General features: G+C 35.9%; 1 protein-coding gene across 2 annotated transcripts in view; it reads right to left on the bottom strand.

Moving 5' to 3' along the window:
• The window catches only part of PTPN3 (protein tyrosine phosphatase non-receptor type 3), a gene marked incomplete at both ends in the record, with an annotated part of 166,115 nt that overhangs the window by 46,209 nt on the left and 100,459 nt on the right, over positions 1 to 19,447 (bottom strand). For both annotated transcript variants that reach the window (XM_081996839.1, XM_081996840.1), the window contains 4 exons: positions 3,925 to 4,097; positions 8,167 to 8,230; positions 13,434 to 13,522; positions 19,307 to 19,394. In XM_081996839.1, the coding sequence (XP_081852965.1) occupies positions 3,925 to 4,097; positions 8,167 to 8,230; positions 13,434 to 13,522; positions 19,307 to 19,394 (414 nt within the window). The remainder of the gene's footprint in view (positions 1 to 3,924; positions 4,098 to 8,166; positions 8,231 to 13,433; positions 13,523 to 19,306; positions 19,395 to 19,447) is intronic.

Genomic DNA, 19,447 nt, shown 5'->3' with positions numbered 1-19,447 from the left:
GTTTACAGTCCTAGGATTTCTCATGGCAAAAAACCAATTTATAAGTTACAGAGAAATCACCTTTGGCTCACTAAGTCCTGAGCTGTACATATAGGTGTCTGGGATAGCAGAGTATGTGAGGACTTTACTACAGAGCTGAAATGTCTCACTTTTACATAGCATAAAAATAAGTTGTTTATGCTGTGGATATTTCTCATGCTAATACCAAACCTTAAGCATGCTTTGCATTGTGCTGTTTTTTGTTTATACAAGCAAAAAAGCAATCCAAAACTTATTTTTAACATCCTGAAGTATTTTACACATCTTGTCCATGATTTCAAAGCAAATGAATTCCTTCATCTTCTAAACGTGTACTTTTAAAGCTCCTCCCAGTTTAAAAAACAAAGATGGAATACTTAGTATGAAGCACCTACATGTAAAAATCAGCTACCCATGTATGTTTTCAGGCTTAGTAAACAGACAGTCCATGAACTCAGGAGAAGCTTTTGCCTGTATTAAACATTTTACTTTTTTAAGTCGTCTTAATGACAATAACAATTCACCAGCTACTTTGATCTTCTACAAAAACAAAGAGTTCTTTCGAAGAAGCCTTACATGGGTGGAGTAGAGAGGGAGAGTGGATAAAGATGATGTATTATAAAAAAAATGCATCTTGAAGAATTCCACAAATTTTGCATTAATCAGTTTTCCTTTTTTATAAGTGCCCGTTCATGCATTTTCCAATGCAGGTGAATTTTGAGGTGCAACGTTACTTGTTTGATGGATGCCAGAGCCCTAACCCCAAACCCAATCACAGAATCACTTTAACAATATGTTCTCTAGATATGTCGGTTAAGGCCTGCCCTTAGAATAAGGCTTACAGGTGATTTATACAACTCAGCAGCCTAATTTAAATGGAATTCCACTAGTACCTTAAGCTAGGAGAATCTAGAAGGGCACAGAGATGTGCGAATAAGAAATTGTACTAAAGGGTTGCAAAAGTTCAACTATTTGAAATGATGCAATAAATACTAGGATATCTGCCTCACATGAGTGTAACAGAACATAGCACAAGAAAGCCACAAATTCCAGATGAAAACTTGTGATATTTAAGGTGGCAAAACCTGAATGTAACCCCCTTCAAAGTTGACAGAAGTTAGATGAAAAGAATTGTTGAAGACAAGTCAATCTTAAAAACTCCAGGGTTGTATGGTGTGGTTGGTGGGGTTTCTGTGCACATATTTGGGGTTTTTTGGTTTTGTTTGTTTGTTTTACTCAATGCAAAAATTTGCTCCTTTTCATAAAGAATACAGAATCTGTTTTTTGGTTGCGCAGCTTTCACATGAGCTCAGAGCCATCCTTGAAAAGGAACGTGGAACCTCATGTTGTCTCTTACAACATTCCACAATCACAAACAAGTAGGAAAGTAAAAATTTTCAATATATGACAGATGACTTCAGAAGTAAAGTCACACTTTTCCTTAAATCATTTGAGAAAATAATTTGCTGAGTGACAGTGACCAAGTTGATAGGAACTACTGAAAGTCTTCCAAAATTACTGCTGCTTAAGTACTTTAGCAGTCTCTGATAGTAGAGGTTGCTAAGTCATTTCTGCCTTATGTAGATCCTAAATTCCATGCTTGTTGCTGGCATAAATATGGCTAAAGAATGCATTAGTACAGAGGACATCATTAAGCTGATGGAAGATACCACAATGAACAGTTCTCCCTAGAGATTTCTTAAGGGCCTAAATAAGCAATTCACCAGACATAATGCCTCAGAGCATGAAATTACTTGAAAAGAAGTCCTTCTTAGTAACTTGGTTAACAATGAGAACTACCCTGCATGTTACAGGCTGTTAAGAAACAGCAAAATTTGTCAAAAATCAAATATTTGGTAAAAACTGGAATGATACTGAACTGGTATCCTTTGGAACTCATATTGTTTTCTTTCTTAACTTTACAAGGGCTGTGCAACACCTGTGTGTGCATGTGTATTTACAAGCATCATGATTTTGAAACTGTGTGCATATATGAGAGAAATAAAGGACTCCAGGACATAACAATCCTACAAGCTTTGAGAAAGTCACCTCCTCAAAACCTTCACTATAGGAAGAACAAGTCCATGTCACTCCATAGAGGAGCTAATTCGCAAAACACAGTTCTGTAAAACATTAGAAAATTGGATTACAACTACATGTTTTCATTTGCTTCCGTTATGATCTCCTACCAGGTGAAAATTGTGAAAATACAGAATGCCACTCCAGCAGAAAACATAATGTTTTATCAGCCGCCTTACTGTCGGACAGCCCTCAGCTTTTAACTGCCTCATTTACAAGCAATATTAGTCCACTTGGTATGAATTTCTGCAGTGTCTAAAGAGACATGACAACATGAAAAGCCAGCTAGCCAAAGTCTGGGAAGGTATTTAAAGTATGGTGACATCATTCAAAAGTTGAAGACTATCCAAATAGGAAAGAGAGAATCAGCCTGACAAATTAAATGTAAACTTCAACTGTTAAAGGAACATACTGCAAAAAACCCACAAACAAAAAGAAAACAATAAAATACTTCTCCAAAAATCATCAGTAACACGGTTTCTAGGGAGTCTACAGAGACTACAGATGATCAAAGAACCCTTCAAAATCTCACATTCAGAGAGAACTTTTTCATTCACTATTAATATGAAAATTTTTTTATATGCTTCATGACAGAATTTTTTTCAGGGGTGAGGGTGCTGGGGATGGGACACAGGCAGGAGGGTGACAAGAGACGGCATCACACATTTGTAGCTAATAAATGAAACAACAGACAAATCAACATAATGAAAGAAATTACTGGGACTGATATTTATAAAGAAATCTAAAAGCCTCTAAGATGAAACAGCAGAACTACTTGAGAATAACCTCAAACTTTAAACTAGCCACTTAATCTATTCAAGATTTCAAAAAGACATTTGACAAGGTCCCTTAAACCCATAAAGAAAGTAAGGAGCTAGGGAATAGAGTCCTCCTGGAGAAATTACCTGTTCACTTGTGACATAAAAAGAGAGAACAGAAAAAAATGTTTTAGCTTTATAGTGAAAAAAAGATCAGCAGTGAAGTCTTACAGGGATATCTGTTGGGGGCTCTTCTGTTCAACATATTCACTACTGATCTAGAGAAGAGAGTGAATAAAGTTTTCTGAAGGTATCAGTCACACAGGATGGCAAAAATAAAAGCCAACTGTAAAGAAATGCAGAAGGACATTACAACATCAAGTGACTAGACAATAAACCGGCAGGTTTGATGAAGTTAGGGTCCAGCTGGTGCATATGGGAAGAAACAATCCCAACTTCAAATAGCAAAATGTCACGCTCTGGGTATTACTTTTGGGGAACTAGATCTTAGATACCACTACGAAACTACCAGCTCCATGACTAGCAGAACTCAACGAGGCAAATAAAAGATTAGAAGTGTCGCAAAAATGGTATCTTGAATACTTGGATGGGACAAAGTTTTTCATCTTGATGTCAGTAATAAGTGGTTGCTTTGACACAGTCCAGAAATGGCCCTGACATATTAAACAGAGTGTGTATATGGCACTAGGGTGTAAACAGTTCAAAACAAATCTGTTCTGCAAATTCTCTTATTAATCATTAGCTACATGACATTTTTACTTTCTAGTGTTTTTATACCTCAAACTGAAACAGCAAGTTGAAACAATACCAGTAAAACATACTTACATTCAAATAACTTTTTAGAATATCGTAAGAAAAGTTCTATCATAATGACACCACGTTGCAGAAATTGAAACCACAGCTATAAAGCTTGTCAAATGGTTCACATACAGACTGGGACACAGCTGTGGGCAGAACTGAACTCTGCCACTCCAACTTGAGCTATCACTGACACAAATCCTCCCGCGTTCCCATTACAAAGCAAAACATGGTTTCACACAATACTTACTTGGCTGGATTTCTAGAACCCATTGTCCAGTAATGTGACAATATCTTTTTTTCATGAGGTAGTGACGACTTTGCCTGAAAAAACGTGTGATGCTCTACACAAGATTTCCATAGATTTTTGCATGCTCTGTAATTTAACATGTTGAAGGCAACAATATGCTCTCTGGATTCATTCTGTAACAGTAGGAAATACTGTGTTTCAATATATACAAGCAGATCAAACACAGTAAGCAAGCTCATAAAACAACAATAACATCACTTTTAGCATAAATAGGAAAAATGCATTTAGGAAAACAAAAAAAATCAGTGTATAGTAGATTTTTGAGCTGGAAATGGCCAAAATAGCTCTGTGACTATATGAAATTCTAAACTGCAAAATAGACACTTTAATAATTTTTCAGTATTGCTTAAACTTTTCAGTCTTTCAGTTCATAATATTTTAGAGTGTTAATGAAATATTTACAGCTAGAGTGGTAAAGATTTTTTTATATATGAGTATAATGATAAACAGCTAAATTTAGTTTCAGGTTTCCAGTCAGACCTTGACCTCCTATGACAAACAAAACTTTTGAACATTCCACTAAGGATGCAATGTAGAAAGAAACAAAACCCCCAATTTGTGAATTCAAACTCTTCACATAAGGCTTCAATTCAACAGGGTTCTTTCAAGAGCCATAGTATGCAAAAAGCATCTGCTTGATAGTCTTTTAGAACATACTGAAGGTGTTAACAGTAATCCATCTCGGATGAAAGAAAGGAGCTGTGATGGGACTGGAGCTGCTGCTACTGCTGTTCAAATCCAGTCCTGCTTTCTGGATGATAACATGAGGTCACAATGAGGAGATCAAAAGAAAGCAGAATACAAAGCTTGTGTGTCTTGGTGCAAACTCTTACTTGTAACTTCAGTGCCAAAGTGTTAGTGAAACACAGGTGTAACACCCAACAATTGTGCCACCCATGTTTATGCCCTCACCAACTGTAGCACTTGAGCTGGTTCACATCCCAAGAGAGTTTTGCACAAGATACAGCTTTGCTTAGTTAATATAGTTATTCATGCAAAGAAAGTGGAATGAAGAATAAAGCAAAGAGGAGAAAGGAAGATAACATGAGACCTGAGTTAGGTGCTACCACAGCTCAGCACTTCAGTGAAAAAAAGGCAAGTTTTCAATTTCATCTCATGTTTTCCAGCTGCTCTGAATTATGACTGAATTTTGACACCTCAGCATACAATTAGGCAGGCAACCATCTTGGTAAATCTCTCTTTCTAGCTCATAGTTTGGAGAAAGACAGGATTTGGGTTGCAAAGACTTTTTATTAAAGGATTCAGAAAGACCTAATAAAAGCTCCTTCTCATACACTCCACCAAGAAATAGAGGTCCCACCTGGATAAAACCTTGATTTCTAGTGGCCATTGTCCTTTTGTTTGTTCCCAGCAATGAACTTGCTGGCAAGTAGCTACTGACCATTTTGGCTGGAATAATCAACCTGTTTGTCAGTTCACCACAGTTGCTTCTAACTAGCTTATATAAAATAAAGTGTGCAAGCATAGTGAAATTTTAACTCAGAATTTCTTGCAATATCAAAAGCATATATCACTTAAAGATTTAAAGACAAATGGCATTTCTTACATACCCTCTATTGGGTGAATACTATTTAATGCATTTTACACTACTTTACACTACAGAAGACAAATAAAAGGAAGTATATAATTATTTTTGTCAGCTTAGAGTACTAGTCTTTCAGCTGCCATAAAAATTAGATTATCCAAACATCTTAATTATACTGAAAAGCCATCATGTAAAGCTAAGGAATTAAGTACATCTAGTATTCTCCTTTTAAACCTATGTTTGAAAAAAGTAATAAGTCTTGCTAAGGCACAAGTATGTTCTTCCCAACTGTTGTCACAGAACCTTCTTAACAGCTTATAAGTGGGCTAAAAGTTTAAATATGGACTTATACTAGGATAAATACTTTCAGAAGTTTCAGAAAAACATAGTCAATTTTTCAATTAACAAAATCTTTTGTTAACAAAACCATATGGCTCACTAATAGGCCACCTTGCAAATCAATGCACCATTTTAAAGACAAAGAGTGTTCTAGCAGGAACCAAGGAACTAGTGCCTATCATAATTCTCAAGTTCCAAAAGAATGGTATTTTAATAGTTATCAAGAAATGAGGATTAGAGAAATTTGTGACCATTAAGGTAAAGGGAACATTTCTCAATAGCTACAGTGAGTCTCTTGCTATTTTAGCATTGGAGAAGAAATTTGATCAGATAGATACCTATTCCATCCACAGAGAATTTGAAAGTATCTACAGCAGAGCAAGTAAAAACGTATTTAAATACACAGAAAATGAAGTTGGTTTTAAGCACTACATAAGCACACTGAACATAAAGTTTCATTGCTGGAAGCTTTAAAATGTTGCCTGTAAACCACCATAGTTCCTATTCCTACCTTAAATCTTGCACCCTTCATTAAGTCTACATATCATAAGCTTTTATAGCATCGGACATTCACTGATTCATCAGTCTTGCTCCTCAGTCCTTACGTAGCTCTTCAGGAGAAAGAGAAATACTGCGTACTTCTATCAAGTAGCTGATCAAACAGCTGAAGCAGTGAGAGGGTAAAAGAGGGGGTGAGTAGCAGGGACAGTGACATAAGTCTTCAGGACAGGGGCATAAGGAAAGAAAAAAGGAGTAAGAGAAATAAGGAGAATAAATCAATGAAACATGGCATATCCCAGATGACTGCAAATTCATAGCCTTTGAGAACTTTCTGTAGATTTTTGCAAATAAATCTACATATGACATACAGAACCCTGAAACGTTACAGCACCGTCACCATTTTTAGTAAAATCTTGCCTATTAATATGTAGTATCTGCTCTGCTTTCCCCACCTTCTTCCACCTTCCTTACTTGTAGCCTCATTTACCTAGTCCCTCCTGTACTTCCAAGCAAAGATCTGAAAAATCCAAAGACTGACGTGACCTCAGTCATCTGCCCTCATGAACCCCTCAAAGCGAGCCACCATTCTGGAGAAACCCCCTCGTAGTCCAGCCGCCCCCTCATTCCCATCACACTGTGACAGCAAGCTTTTCAAAGCAGTAACACTGGAGTACTGCAGGCATGCAGACTTGCTGCCCTAAATTTCAGGCACAGGGGGCTGACAAGGACAGAAATATCTGGAGATTTAATAGCACACCCGGTCTGATTTTTCATATCTACTGAGAAAGAGTAAGAAGGTCATGCGGCTGGCCTTATTTTTCCTACAGATCTGTAGCGCTCTCAGCATGATACGTTCATATAGTGAAATACATTTGAACAGACTGAGGCAAGTTTACATATAAACAATATATTTAGAAACTTACAGCTTACACAAAACTTAAGACCCCTTTATGGTGGGTTAGGATACTCTCTCTCAAAAGAGAAGACAGTTTCATTTAGTGCATGCTATGTGTGTAAGCATTAGTGCAGTAACACTATCTCTAGATACTAACTTTGCTTACACAAGAGCCCTGAAAATTAAGAATATGTACATACATGCACATTCATCAGATTTGGGAGCTACACACCAAACAGGGAGGTACGGGGAAGAAAAAACGAAAATACTGTCCTCTTGGGTAAAACAAGCCTCCCTAGCAATCTGTGTTCAGCAGACCCTCACACCAATGAAGGTCAAGAGGTCTTCTTGTAACAACAGCTCCTAGCAGTTTAAGAACTCATTTACTACAAGAGCCTTCATAAAGCTTCAGTGTAAGTTAACACTTACCTTTTACTATCTAAGTTTTGTCCTCAATGGAATTATCTATATATCTACTGGTCACTAATTTCCGTATTTTTTCCTGTCATATTAAATATTTTCTTCCCTTCCTCAAAAGATAGCTTAATTTATTTGTTCGTATTGTGGCAGTACAATACACTAATCCAGATTTTTTTTTCTGTTACATAGCTTAATATGAACAACCATTCTGCAAAAAGCACACCGCATTATGAAGACTACTCTGCCATTTTCTATTGTACATCAGCTTTGTCAAATCTCTTCATATATTTTGCCAGCTTCTAAAGACCTCCATGTTACACGTAGCAGGAGATGCACTATCCCCTTTTCCAACCTCATGTCTTCAGCTGCAGATCTGTCCTTTTCAAGTTAACACAACAGAGCCTTTTGTTGACTTAACATTTAAGACCAAAAACAGCTGAACATGACCACTTGAGCAAAACAAAATGAAATGACTACTTACATGTTTTTGCCGTTGTTGTATAAAAAACTTTTTCCTTTTAAAGGATATTTTTAATATGTTCACCCTAAAAGAAAGAAACAGACTATGAAATACTAAACAATGTTTAGAAGGAAAAAAAGCAATGAAAATTAATATTGTGTAGAGCAAGCCTAAAATATTACAGCTGTTAAATATTCATTATGTATAATATGATATAGTATGCAACCATCTCCCACGTTCGGTGACAAATAGGTGTAAAGAAACCCAAAGTAAAAATTTTAGCTAAGGAAAGGTCATTTAAAAATTGAGATTCTTCCTCATTTACTCTTTAAATAGCTCACATAGAAATTCTCTCCCACCAAATCTATTCTTGCAGCAAAAAATTGATGACATTCTTTACTAAGCCACACAAATGTTATATGTGTCAGGTTTGTATAACTTAAGAATCACATGACAATTGTGACTAAAGGAACAAAATTTAAGACCCTAACTTAAACCTAAGTTGGTCATACAACACCTGAAATTTCCCAGACTTCACAGAATCTGCTTCACAATGTGAAAAATATCATGTACTTGTATACTAACTAAACAAAGACTGTAGTTAAAGTCATAATTGTAGAAGGATGAAAATTGTAAGAATGAGTGTTAATATATTTTTCACTTCAGTTATTAACATTGCTGCATAATTTATGTGGTAATTTTATACAGAACTGAATACCTCTTTTCTACATATACACAGTATGAATAAAGATATTCTAAGGTAAGGATTACAGTTGGAATTGGTGTTCAAGCAATTTTCATTTTAATTATATGCTTATCAGCTTTGCTAAATTAAACAAACTTCTAGGTACCCACGCACCTTCCTACAGCAAAACAAGACTGGTCTAAAATACCTAGATTTTCTCTACAGTACTTCTATATCAATAACTGAAAACTTACACATTTTGTAAAAAGGAATCTGTGATCAGCTAGAATCAAATAGCTTTCCCAAGGCATCCATATAAGTTCTGATCAAGTCACATCTGTCCGAAAAACACCATCTACACACCATGATAGTCTCAGATCATTCTCATCAACTGATGTTTCACACCACCTTAGATCTCATCAGGTATGAACTATATTGAAGGTCATCGCAGTTCTTACCACAGTTTTTGCATCACTCCCAGGAAGCAGGGCAACAGCATGTCACTCATTCCTCACTGCCCATGAGAGGGATACACTTTCATTATAGAGCAATGTTCCTTATTCATACAGGATTTGTATATTTGCCCGCTACAAACAAGAAAGGCAATGGAAGAAACAATCCCCCCTTCTGCATAAAAGAGGTGTAAAACTGAACACATGCCCATTTCTGAAAATGCTTTTCTCCGTCACTTACAGAACCACAAAGAAACAGGAATTTCATTCCCAACATTCTTTGGCGACCGGGCAAATTGTTGTGCAGGTTAGTAGAAAGTTTAAATCATATCCACCTCTCCTGTCAGGCCAATTCTTGAAATACTTGTGCCACTGGACTTGCTACCTCAAATGGTAATTACTTGTACTGCTCATCTAAAAATTCTGGAGTCTGAACTTCCCAATAAGTCATATAATCTTTCAGTTGCATTTACTGAGGTGCAACTCATTTACATATAAAACCTTTCTTAAACCTAGTGCCTGTACTAGTACCACAAGTTTTGTGCTTCTGGTTCTTTCTTAACACATTTCTTGACTTAAAGTTCAACAGATTTTTTCAGTCATTCTCAGCTTACACAGTTGCTGTCACGATCTACCCTAATGTACAGCCAGCAGAAATGCAGGACACAGAAAACTAACTTTTGCAGACTAAGCAAAAACCCCTCCACCCAACAACAAAAAGGTAGCCAGCATCCCAAAATACCCAAACTCTCTCAATCCCTCCCTGCCCCCCCCTCTTTTTTTTTTTTTGTTTTTTTAAAACATGATTCACTGCATGACCACATAACCATGCAAGTCAAATCAGGGCCTTGTCTCTTTTATTTTGACTGTCCTCTAAGCAGAGCATCCTTCTCAATTTCATTCATTCTTCTTAAAGTACAACTAAACCTATTTAATTCAGTGACAAAGAACACTTGCTAATCTGACAGTTTTATTTAACATTAACTAAAAATCATTTGCAATGCTATGCTTACAAGTTGAGTGAATGTTCGCATATAGCACAATCCACAAAAAAATCCAAGAGATTAAGGTATCAAAGGATTTAGATTTAACAAGTGCTTGAAGATGCCACATCCAGAACATGATCTGAATAGAACGCAGTTATTCTAACTGGTGGCTCAGCTTTCCTTCACTCACCAATAACCTGTCCAGTTACTATGCAACATTCACAAATGATTAGATTTCATGGCTTCCTTTCAAAACACTCAATACTTGTAGCATATTAATAATGATACCTCTTTTGTGTCCTGTCTTCCTATCATTCACAAGGATCAAAATAGGTTTGTCACTTAGTGGGCAACAGAATTATTCATTTCTGATCAAATTGACAGTTCTCTCCTAGCACTCAGTACTAATAGCTGGTATTTTTGACTTGAAGCAAAAATGTTTTTATAGCTGAAAGTCTTATAATTTGCCTCTGGAAGATTCAGCAGGAAAGGTTCTATCAAATTTGCTCTGTAAGACTGTTGAGTTGTTTTTTAAATTTTAACTAGCAATGTAGAATGCATTCCTTTAGCAGTTTCTCTACAGTTTTCAAAGCAAAGAAACTGTATACACTGAATAGTATTTAACACACAACCTTAATTGCTGCTGATGTACAGAGCATTTGTATGTTTTTGCCATTAAGATAATATTTTACTTGCAAAATTGATTTGGAGATGATAACAAAACAATTGAGCACCCCCAAGAATAATTTCCCAGAGCATATAAAATACTGTGTTAAATCCAGAGTTATTTTTTAAACCTGCCTCGACTTGCATTGTCTCTGACTGATCAGTCAGCTCCTTGAGTAGGTTGCTTTAATTGAAAATCCTCCTTTTGCCAAGGCAGTACTCTCTCACTGCCGCTGTTCCAGAAAACTTTTGGTCCCCTTTGACTACTACCATATGGCATAGTTGTACTGTTGTCATCCACTAACGCTGCACAGTATTTTTTCCTAAAAGTAAAGTGCTTTGATGGCGTTTGCTGCCACCTTGAGTTCTACCACGTTTATGGTGAAGCTTGCTCAGCTCATAGAGAAAATACTTACTATAAATGGTGTTACTTTTTCTTTTTTTGCATTAGCAGGCATATACTGTTCTGTAAGGAATCTCCTTAACTGCACACCTGCAGCCCAACCAAGATACATTAAAACTCCAGGCATTACGGAAATATATCCTGCTTTGAGGTCTACAAAGAAATTGAAAGTGTACACTACAAATACACTACAGGCTACTCTGGTCTGGCAACTGTTTGTTTTTGGGGGGCAGGGAGTGGACACCATTCCTGCATGAAGAATTATGACCAATTCATTCAAGAAGCCAGAAATAAAATATCAAAAAATTATCCCCTATGTAGTGAGATTTTGCTCCTTTCAAATCAAGAAGATATTTTTAGAGAGACAGTAGGAAAGCTTAGAACAATTGCATTAGCTGTCAGCTGAAAAATATTGCTGCCTAAACCTCATCTTTTAGAGTGGAAATTATTTGAACGGAAAAATCAGTGTGGGTTTTTTTCCCCTCTGTTTCTTTTCATAAATGAGAATAGGTTTTTGTAAATAGTGATTTAGCAGCTGTGTTTTATTCCTCTGTGCTCTCCAAGAGTAAAAGTAAGTAGCACAGGAAGTTGTAGATTCCTTGTGTGCTATAAAGCTTTCTTTCCCTTTGCTAAAAATCATACAGACCTAGATTTTAAAATGCCATTGCTATGGTTTTCAGGATTCCTGTCATCCATTCATACCTTCGGTCACTAAGTTGGCACATCAAGACTTGCAGAAGACAGAAAACGTGCCTCCAGTTGGCAGTTTTTAAAACCTGCAGCTGTTTAAAGAAGCTGAGAGACTGACATATGAAAGGGCAGAGCTCAGGGCACAAAGATGAAAGATAAAATTCTTTCATGCTTTAGTGTCCATTAGAGATCGAAAAATACAAGATGTCACTGTGCTGTGTGAGAGTATTATTGACATACTTTTAGGATGGTTACAGAATATCCAAGTGAGTTGAAAGACAACTCACTGCAAAGAACAAAGGAAAATCCAGACTTGTGCTGTACATTCCACTAAAAATAAACTAAAACCTATTTTATTGCTTTCCCATAGGAAATACCTGTTAGGTTGGGTTCATAATGAAAGAATGGAATGACTCAAGTATTTATGGAATATTGATAAGCAGTATCTTTTTATATAATTAAGGAACAAGAAGCAAGTACAACCTATTAGAATGCACTTTTCTGTCATGAATAAGAAAAGTTCTCCAGGAAAACTGTTTCAAATTACATAAGGAATTATGCATAACATGATAAAGGTATACTTTATCAAGTATACAAAACAAATTCATACTTATTTTAAAAAAGAAAGACTGGGAAAAATTCTTCCTGATCCAATCCAAAAACCTTAAGGAAAGGCCCAGCTTTCGTATAATTTCTAATTTATATTATCATTTTTAGTATGGTATAAATAACAAAGCCCATAAATACTATAAATTATTATATCTTAACTAATTTCTAAGGCCATTCATGTTAGACAACTTGTGCACATTTACTTCTTCGTGGAGATTATTCTCTACAGCACTATCATGCATTCTAATGTATCGTAGAATAACGCAAAGCTGTCTCCCCTGGAGACTCCAAAACTTGTTAACATTATATAGTCTTGTTTGATGACATTTAAAAATTTGTCCAAATTATATTATCCTATTTCAAATAACTCTGAAACTCCAAATAACTCATCTTGCATTTCTTTTCTTAGAAGCAAGTATTTTCTTGCTGAATGACAGAACAAAATGATCAGACCGTTAGCTGTTGAGCTTTACTAGTAATACTGATTTAAAAAAAAGACATATTATTGGGTATAACAGCAGCAAATCTCTAAGACCACAGCATCCTCTTAATCCTGTATTGAGACTTGTATGTGAATTAACTTGTTCAAGACTTCACACAGTGTAAGGAGTCCAAAAGTTTTAGAGAATTAAAAGCCTAGGCAACAGGTCTCGTTTTTATGTCAACGCAAGGAAATATCATGATACCCCATAAAGAACAAGCTTATGTATTGTAAGCTTCTTTGGAATAAATGTTAAAGCAAATGGAAATCAGATTGAAAAGACCAGACATATTTCTTAATTAGTAAAGGCTTTTACCAGGGATAGAAGCTTGTGCAGATGAGTTTTCTATATACAGCAATTCCACCAGATGCAATCCCAATCATGAGATCTAGATTATGGAGATCCTGCAAAAGCAAAATACCGTAAGAACACAGATACCATTTGTGTCATTCCCATTCATCTACTTACAAACACATTTTCAAGTTTTCTATACTTAAATGGCTACTCCTGAGGCAAAAATTCAATCACATTTTTGGATTTTTTTTTTTATCCTGCATCTCTTTCCTTCAGTGTTATCTACTAGGTATTATAAACTTCCACTCATTAAAACAAGTTGTAATGTTCATCTTACTACACTAGATATTCTTTAGGTCAGTATCAGACTAAAGTTTCAAGTCCAGCATTATTAATTTAAGCATAGGAAAGCTGTTGAAGTACTTCCCAAGATCAGTCAGGTAAATGTCACAGAATTTTGGGAACTGAATACAAATGTCCTGATTCTAAGCTGTTTAAAAAGACAAAGGACCTTATTTTTTCCAAAAAGGTCTTGCCAACAAAAACTGGGCAGGAGGTGCCCACAGTTCTGCATATGAGAATATGCTAGAGGAATATACATGTGTACATGAATATTTGATGCACTAAACTGAATCCATTGTCAACTAAAACAAAAACTGTATATTAGCTTAATATGCTCACCTGGAAAAATGCATCCATAAATTTACAACCCTTTATATGTATTGAGATACTCAAGAGGAAACACATATATACAAACACTTGAGTTAAAAAGAAGAAAGAAAAAAAAAAAGGCCAGGGGAGGATGCTGAATGGTCCATTTTTAAACCCAAACCAATGTTACAAAAGTTACAAATGTTGGGTTCCTATTTCTCTATGATCCACATGTACCAATATATTATTCCACAAATTTCTAAACAGAATTGAACACATGTAAGTGTATAAATTCACATGTAAGTGTAGAACCCATTCGTTAAAACATCAGGTTTGATTCAAAAGTAGTTTCAGACTATTTTGTAAAGGATGGTGAAGGGTAATGGATTCTCTTAAAGTCTTCAGTAGCCTAGCTGCTCCTCTAGATGGTACTCTGTGCTCAGAGAATACACAGTTTTCTTGTGTGTCCAATCCCAATTTCTTTGTATTAGTAAAGTATAGAAGAATAGAACAGATAGGATGTGCTCTAACTATACTGTGGAAAGTGTACAATAAATCCTTTGAAAATAGTGGAATAGAAGCATGATACAGGTATATGAATGAGTGAAGCTGAACCTAATTCGTAACACAATTTATAAACTTCCAGTGAAATACCACAGCAGTTCATAGAGAATGAGCATAACCTATTTAATACGTAGTGTATTAACACTGAATACTGACAAGATGAGAGGAATACCAGTCCTATCTCTGAGTGTAGAATAAAAGAAAATCATTAGGTAGATAGCAGTCCAAATACACTTAACATCAAGGTAGCCCAGAATCAGCTGAAATTATTAATAATAATGCTCAGCAACCCGCTGCCCCACTTTGCCAAGACCTGCTGTTAGGAGCTGGTTGAATCTCCATCGGAAGAAGCTCCTGAACCGCCAGTTTATGCCAGCATATTACAGGAATCCAGAACTGCACCCCTTTATTTTAATACTTGGGGAGAAAATGGAGGTATTGCAGGAGATGAATTGCATGCAATTTAGCTGCCCCTGCCATGATAGAGCCAACCTAAAGCAGGGCAGAAACCTGATTATTAGTACTTGGGAGCTTACTCCAAGTTTTTGCTTTTAAAAAAATCAATACTGTGAAGAAAAAACAGCTTTAGGAGAAAAAGCTGAAAGCCTCCATGATTTAGCAGAAATAAAGGATTAGGTAAACACTTGATAGGGATTAATTAGGCTAAACTACTCTATTTTCCCTGGTAGCTTTGTCAGAACAAAGTTCACTCCCTACCACCCTCTGCCCCAGTCCAAAACACTGGCTTTCCATGCTATTTGTTATAATGAATTCTCTTGTGTTAAACCTTAAAAAATCCAAAACCAAGATTTTGGACTAGCATAAAGAAAGACAGTCTCCCAAAAGAAAGATTATGTAGACATGCAATTATTTCCCTTTCAAAACATCTGTGCTGTTAAATCGCACAACTAAGAAATAACATGTATATACTATTCTTTTTACTTGTTTCTTTAGAGAAATAATCATTAAAAAAATGTATAAAGATAAAAATAATCATGCCAGGCATCTAGCTAGTTAAATACTGATTCACATTTGATTTCATTTACAATTACCATCTGGATTTTTGTAGATATAGAAAAAATACTGATTCTACAAAGAAATTTGTATCTTCGTCTCTCTGAGTAAAAATGAAAGATGAATTAACATCAGATTAATTACTGAGCAGATGAGATAGTGGTTCCAGAGCCAAAAGGAGATTAGGAATTCAAGAAATCTCAATACAGTTTTCAAATACTGAATTCACTCTCTTGAGTTTCTTAATACTATTTTTTGAATATTACAGTTTTAGCACTTCACATTTATCCTCAGAGAAAAGCAGAAATGTTTGCACATAAAAACTGAGCTCATATTAATTCACTAATAGAAATTTCATGTTTAGTTTCATGCTAAAAAGAAAGCTCACATCTGACTTCTGCTTAACTTTGTACCATAAAACATTAAGGAAAGTAGATATTAATCTGTCTTCAAGAAACTTTATCCAAAAGTATCCTACTCTCAGAAGAGAAGCACCAGCTTCTTTTGGCCATTAGTATAAAAGCCAGTTGTTACCTGGTTCCTCTGCTACACACAATCTAAGAGCACCAAGACTATTTTAGCAGCAAAGAGCTGAATCATAAGGACCCAGAGAGATGAAGCCTTTCAAAAAGCCACAGTTTAACTATTTCCTGCTAGATCTGTTCAAAACACTGGGATCTGACAAAACTGGAGGGATGATTTAAGAGCAGTACTAAGTGGGGGGAAGATATCAGGAGGCATGGCAAACAACCCTGCCAAAGCTGGGCTTCTGTGAAGCAGCAGCATATTGGCGGGGAGGTATCTTAACCTTCACTACAAGCTTCAGAAATGGACTGTTTCAAACTTCAGCAAAGTGTCATTTACAGCCAACATGGGCTCCCAAATGAGACCAACTGTTGAGGGGTATTCTTCTGCAGGCCTGCTGCAGCACAGGCAAAGCACTCAGCAAATGGAACACTATCTACCAGAAGACAATGGCAAGAATGTCCACTCTGATATAATCCAGTGCTGTCGCTTTTCTTACAGGAGCATAATCAACAATAACGTGTTGGTTGAAAGGTTTGCCTTATGGCATTCGGTCAAACAGCACTTGTATGTGATGTTTTGGAAGTACAAAACTCCAGACACAACCAATCACACCTCTGCTAATAACCCCCCTTCTCAGCCTCTGGTGATTTACAGCTAGAGGATCTCCTGGACCAGAAGCTTTTTGTCTGTTTAATGGACTCCAGTGAATCATTATTCCACTGAACTGCCCAACTACTCTTGATACCTATTTCACATTGGTCATCCATTAAAACAGCAGTAATCCCCACAGATCAATTGCAGCCACATAGAAAAAGTTCCTTTTGCTTAAACCTGTCTCTTTCTAGGGAGACTGAAGCTCCTTAAATCTTTTGCCACTGAAGCAAAACAAACAAACAAAAAAAAGGTTTATTATCCACATTCTCCATGCTGTTCACCTGCTACAGAAGGCTTTTCCTTAAAACATTCATGACTCTTATCCTTCTCTGTACTTTTCTTATTCCATTACCCACTTTGAGATAAGGAAGGGAGAACAAAACTCAACATTCAAATTATATCAAGATACAGATTTAAAAGGTGGTATGACCTTTTCTATTTTGTTTTCTTTTTCCTTCCTAGCAGCTTCTAATTGTCTAGATATTCAGTTCAAGTGCTACAAAAACCAGACCATTTCAAATATTTTCATCCTTCCAAGAAATTTAATTGTGATAAAAATATTAATTTGGATTGAAACAGCAGCAAGCCACTCTGCATCCTAGCAGCCTCGAATAGAGAAGGCTTTGATTCAAATCCGTACTCTATTTGATTCAGATCATACAGTTTGGTGTCAGGCAGAGTAGGGGCTCATGACTAATATTCTGACAACCTGTGAGCCCCAGGTCATTAAATATGTAACAATGCACTAGAAAAACAAAACAAAACAAAAAAACCCAAAAAAACCCCAAACCACTCCTTAGGCAGGTATCTCCAGAAGGTATTTCCACTCAGACAGAGCAGCGCAGTACACTGCAATAAAACTTCAGTTAGTTGAAAATGTCTGAACTCACTCTCAACTACCTTCACTACTTGGCACTGGTATGACCACTGCTGACATCCTGCATGTAGTTCGGTGGCCTACAACTCAGGAAGGATGTTGGAAATTGAAAAACTTTCAGAAACAGCATCTCATGAATATTAAGAGAATAGTCTCATAGTGGAAGTCTTGGAACTTAAGTTGGCTTATCAAAATACTAGGCTACGACAGAAGTTAAAAGGCGTAGACTGATCAAGTTAAGTGCATATAGGGAAATCTCAAGTGTGACAGTAAAGGGTTCTTCAATACAGCAGAAAGGTGACAGATGACCCAATGGACAATGACCAAAGTCAGATTTAGTAAGACGCCTATTTACATTTAAAGGTATTCACCTTTAAATTGTCAGAAGACACAAGAACGTAAGAAAGTTGTTCACATACACCAGATTACTTACCCACAATCAGTGCACGTGTACCAAAATATGTGACCACCTTTGACAGGTGGTCACATAACAGTTGCCTCTCCTGATACTAATATCAGATGGTAGGAGCATAGACAATTCATATTTTGATCAATTCAATTATTTCCTTTCCTTTGTACTTTTTTCCATCCTTAAAAAAGGCCTCTACTGTTTGAGCATTCTATTTCATGAATATGAATATAACTACAGCAGCTTTATACAGGAGTACTTTAAGGATTCTTAGAAATCTAATGCAACATTCACTTATTTGTGGTAACATAAAGAAAAAACAGAAGAAAACATCATGTTGAAATAAAAAAAATGTCCTTTTCTATCCCTTCCATCATTACAGAAATTGATGATTTTTTCATTAGAATTCTCAGTGTCAGGATTAGTAACAAATCTCAGAAAAAAAAAAAAAGGAAAAACAGTAGTCATCTTCATTTAGGAAATCAATTATCTGCACTACACTTCATTAAGTTTTTATACTACAAGCTTTATGCCAAAATAATTTGCTGTTACATAAAAGCACAAGTAGTAACTTGCACACTAGGATGCATTAAAAAAAAAGTAGTATTTTGGGGATTCATCTCAGACAGCTAGTGTAATCAAACAATTAAATCCCAGAAGCCAGTGAAATACTAGGACATGTTTCTTACCAATGCACACCCTGTATCTGAAAGACTTCAAATATATTTTAAGTGGTCACCTTCCACCCTGTTAAATACTGCTTATATTTAGGCTGGAGTCAGGGAATAGAGGAATAAAAGAAAAATCTACATTCTTAACACTATGTTAGAAATTCAGAGAGAAAGTAAACTCTTAGAACACCTGCCAACTACATCATAGCACTAAATAGCACTAATTTTCTTTCATGCTAACACATTCATAAACTTTAGCAAAATTATTAAGTAAAATATATAGCAGTATTGAAACAATTTATCTTAAAAATACATTATTACTCTTTCCAGAAGATTTAGCTTATTTGGTTTAAATTCCAGCACCTATGTTACACAGAAATTATTGAAAAGTTACCCTACTCTTCAATTAAAAATAACACATGATAAAGTCAATACTTAAATTCTACTGTTTTTACTGTTAAGTTCATGTAAACAAAAAAAGGTATACAATTTTTTTCCAAGTGAAAAAATCACAATGTAAACATACTCTACCACTGTGCAATTCCACTCCATAGAATTCAAGTGTTCGTGCTATATTTATATAGCAGGACTCCGCTTCAGATTGCTTGAGGCCACTAAAAGAGGGAAAAAGAAATATATATGGACCATAGGAAAAAATAAAACACAT

The sequence above is a fragment of the Phaethon aethereus genome (assembly GCF_964289735.1).
Source record: "Phaethon aethereus genome assembly, chromosome: 2".
Taxonomy (NCBI): Eukaryota; Metazoa; Chordata; class Aves; order Phaethontiformes; family Phaethontidae; genus Phaethon; species Phaethon aethereus.
Note: the sequence above shows the minus strand (reverse complement) of the source record. Positions and strands in the feature narration are given on the sequence as shown.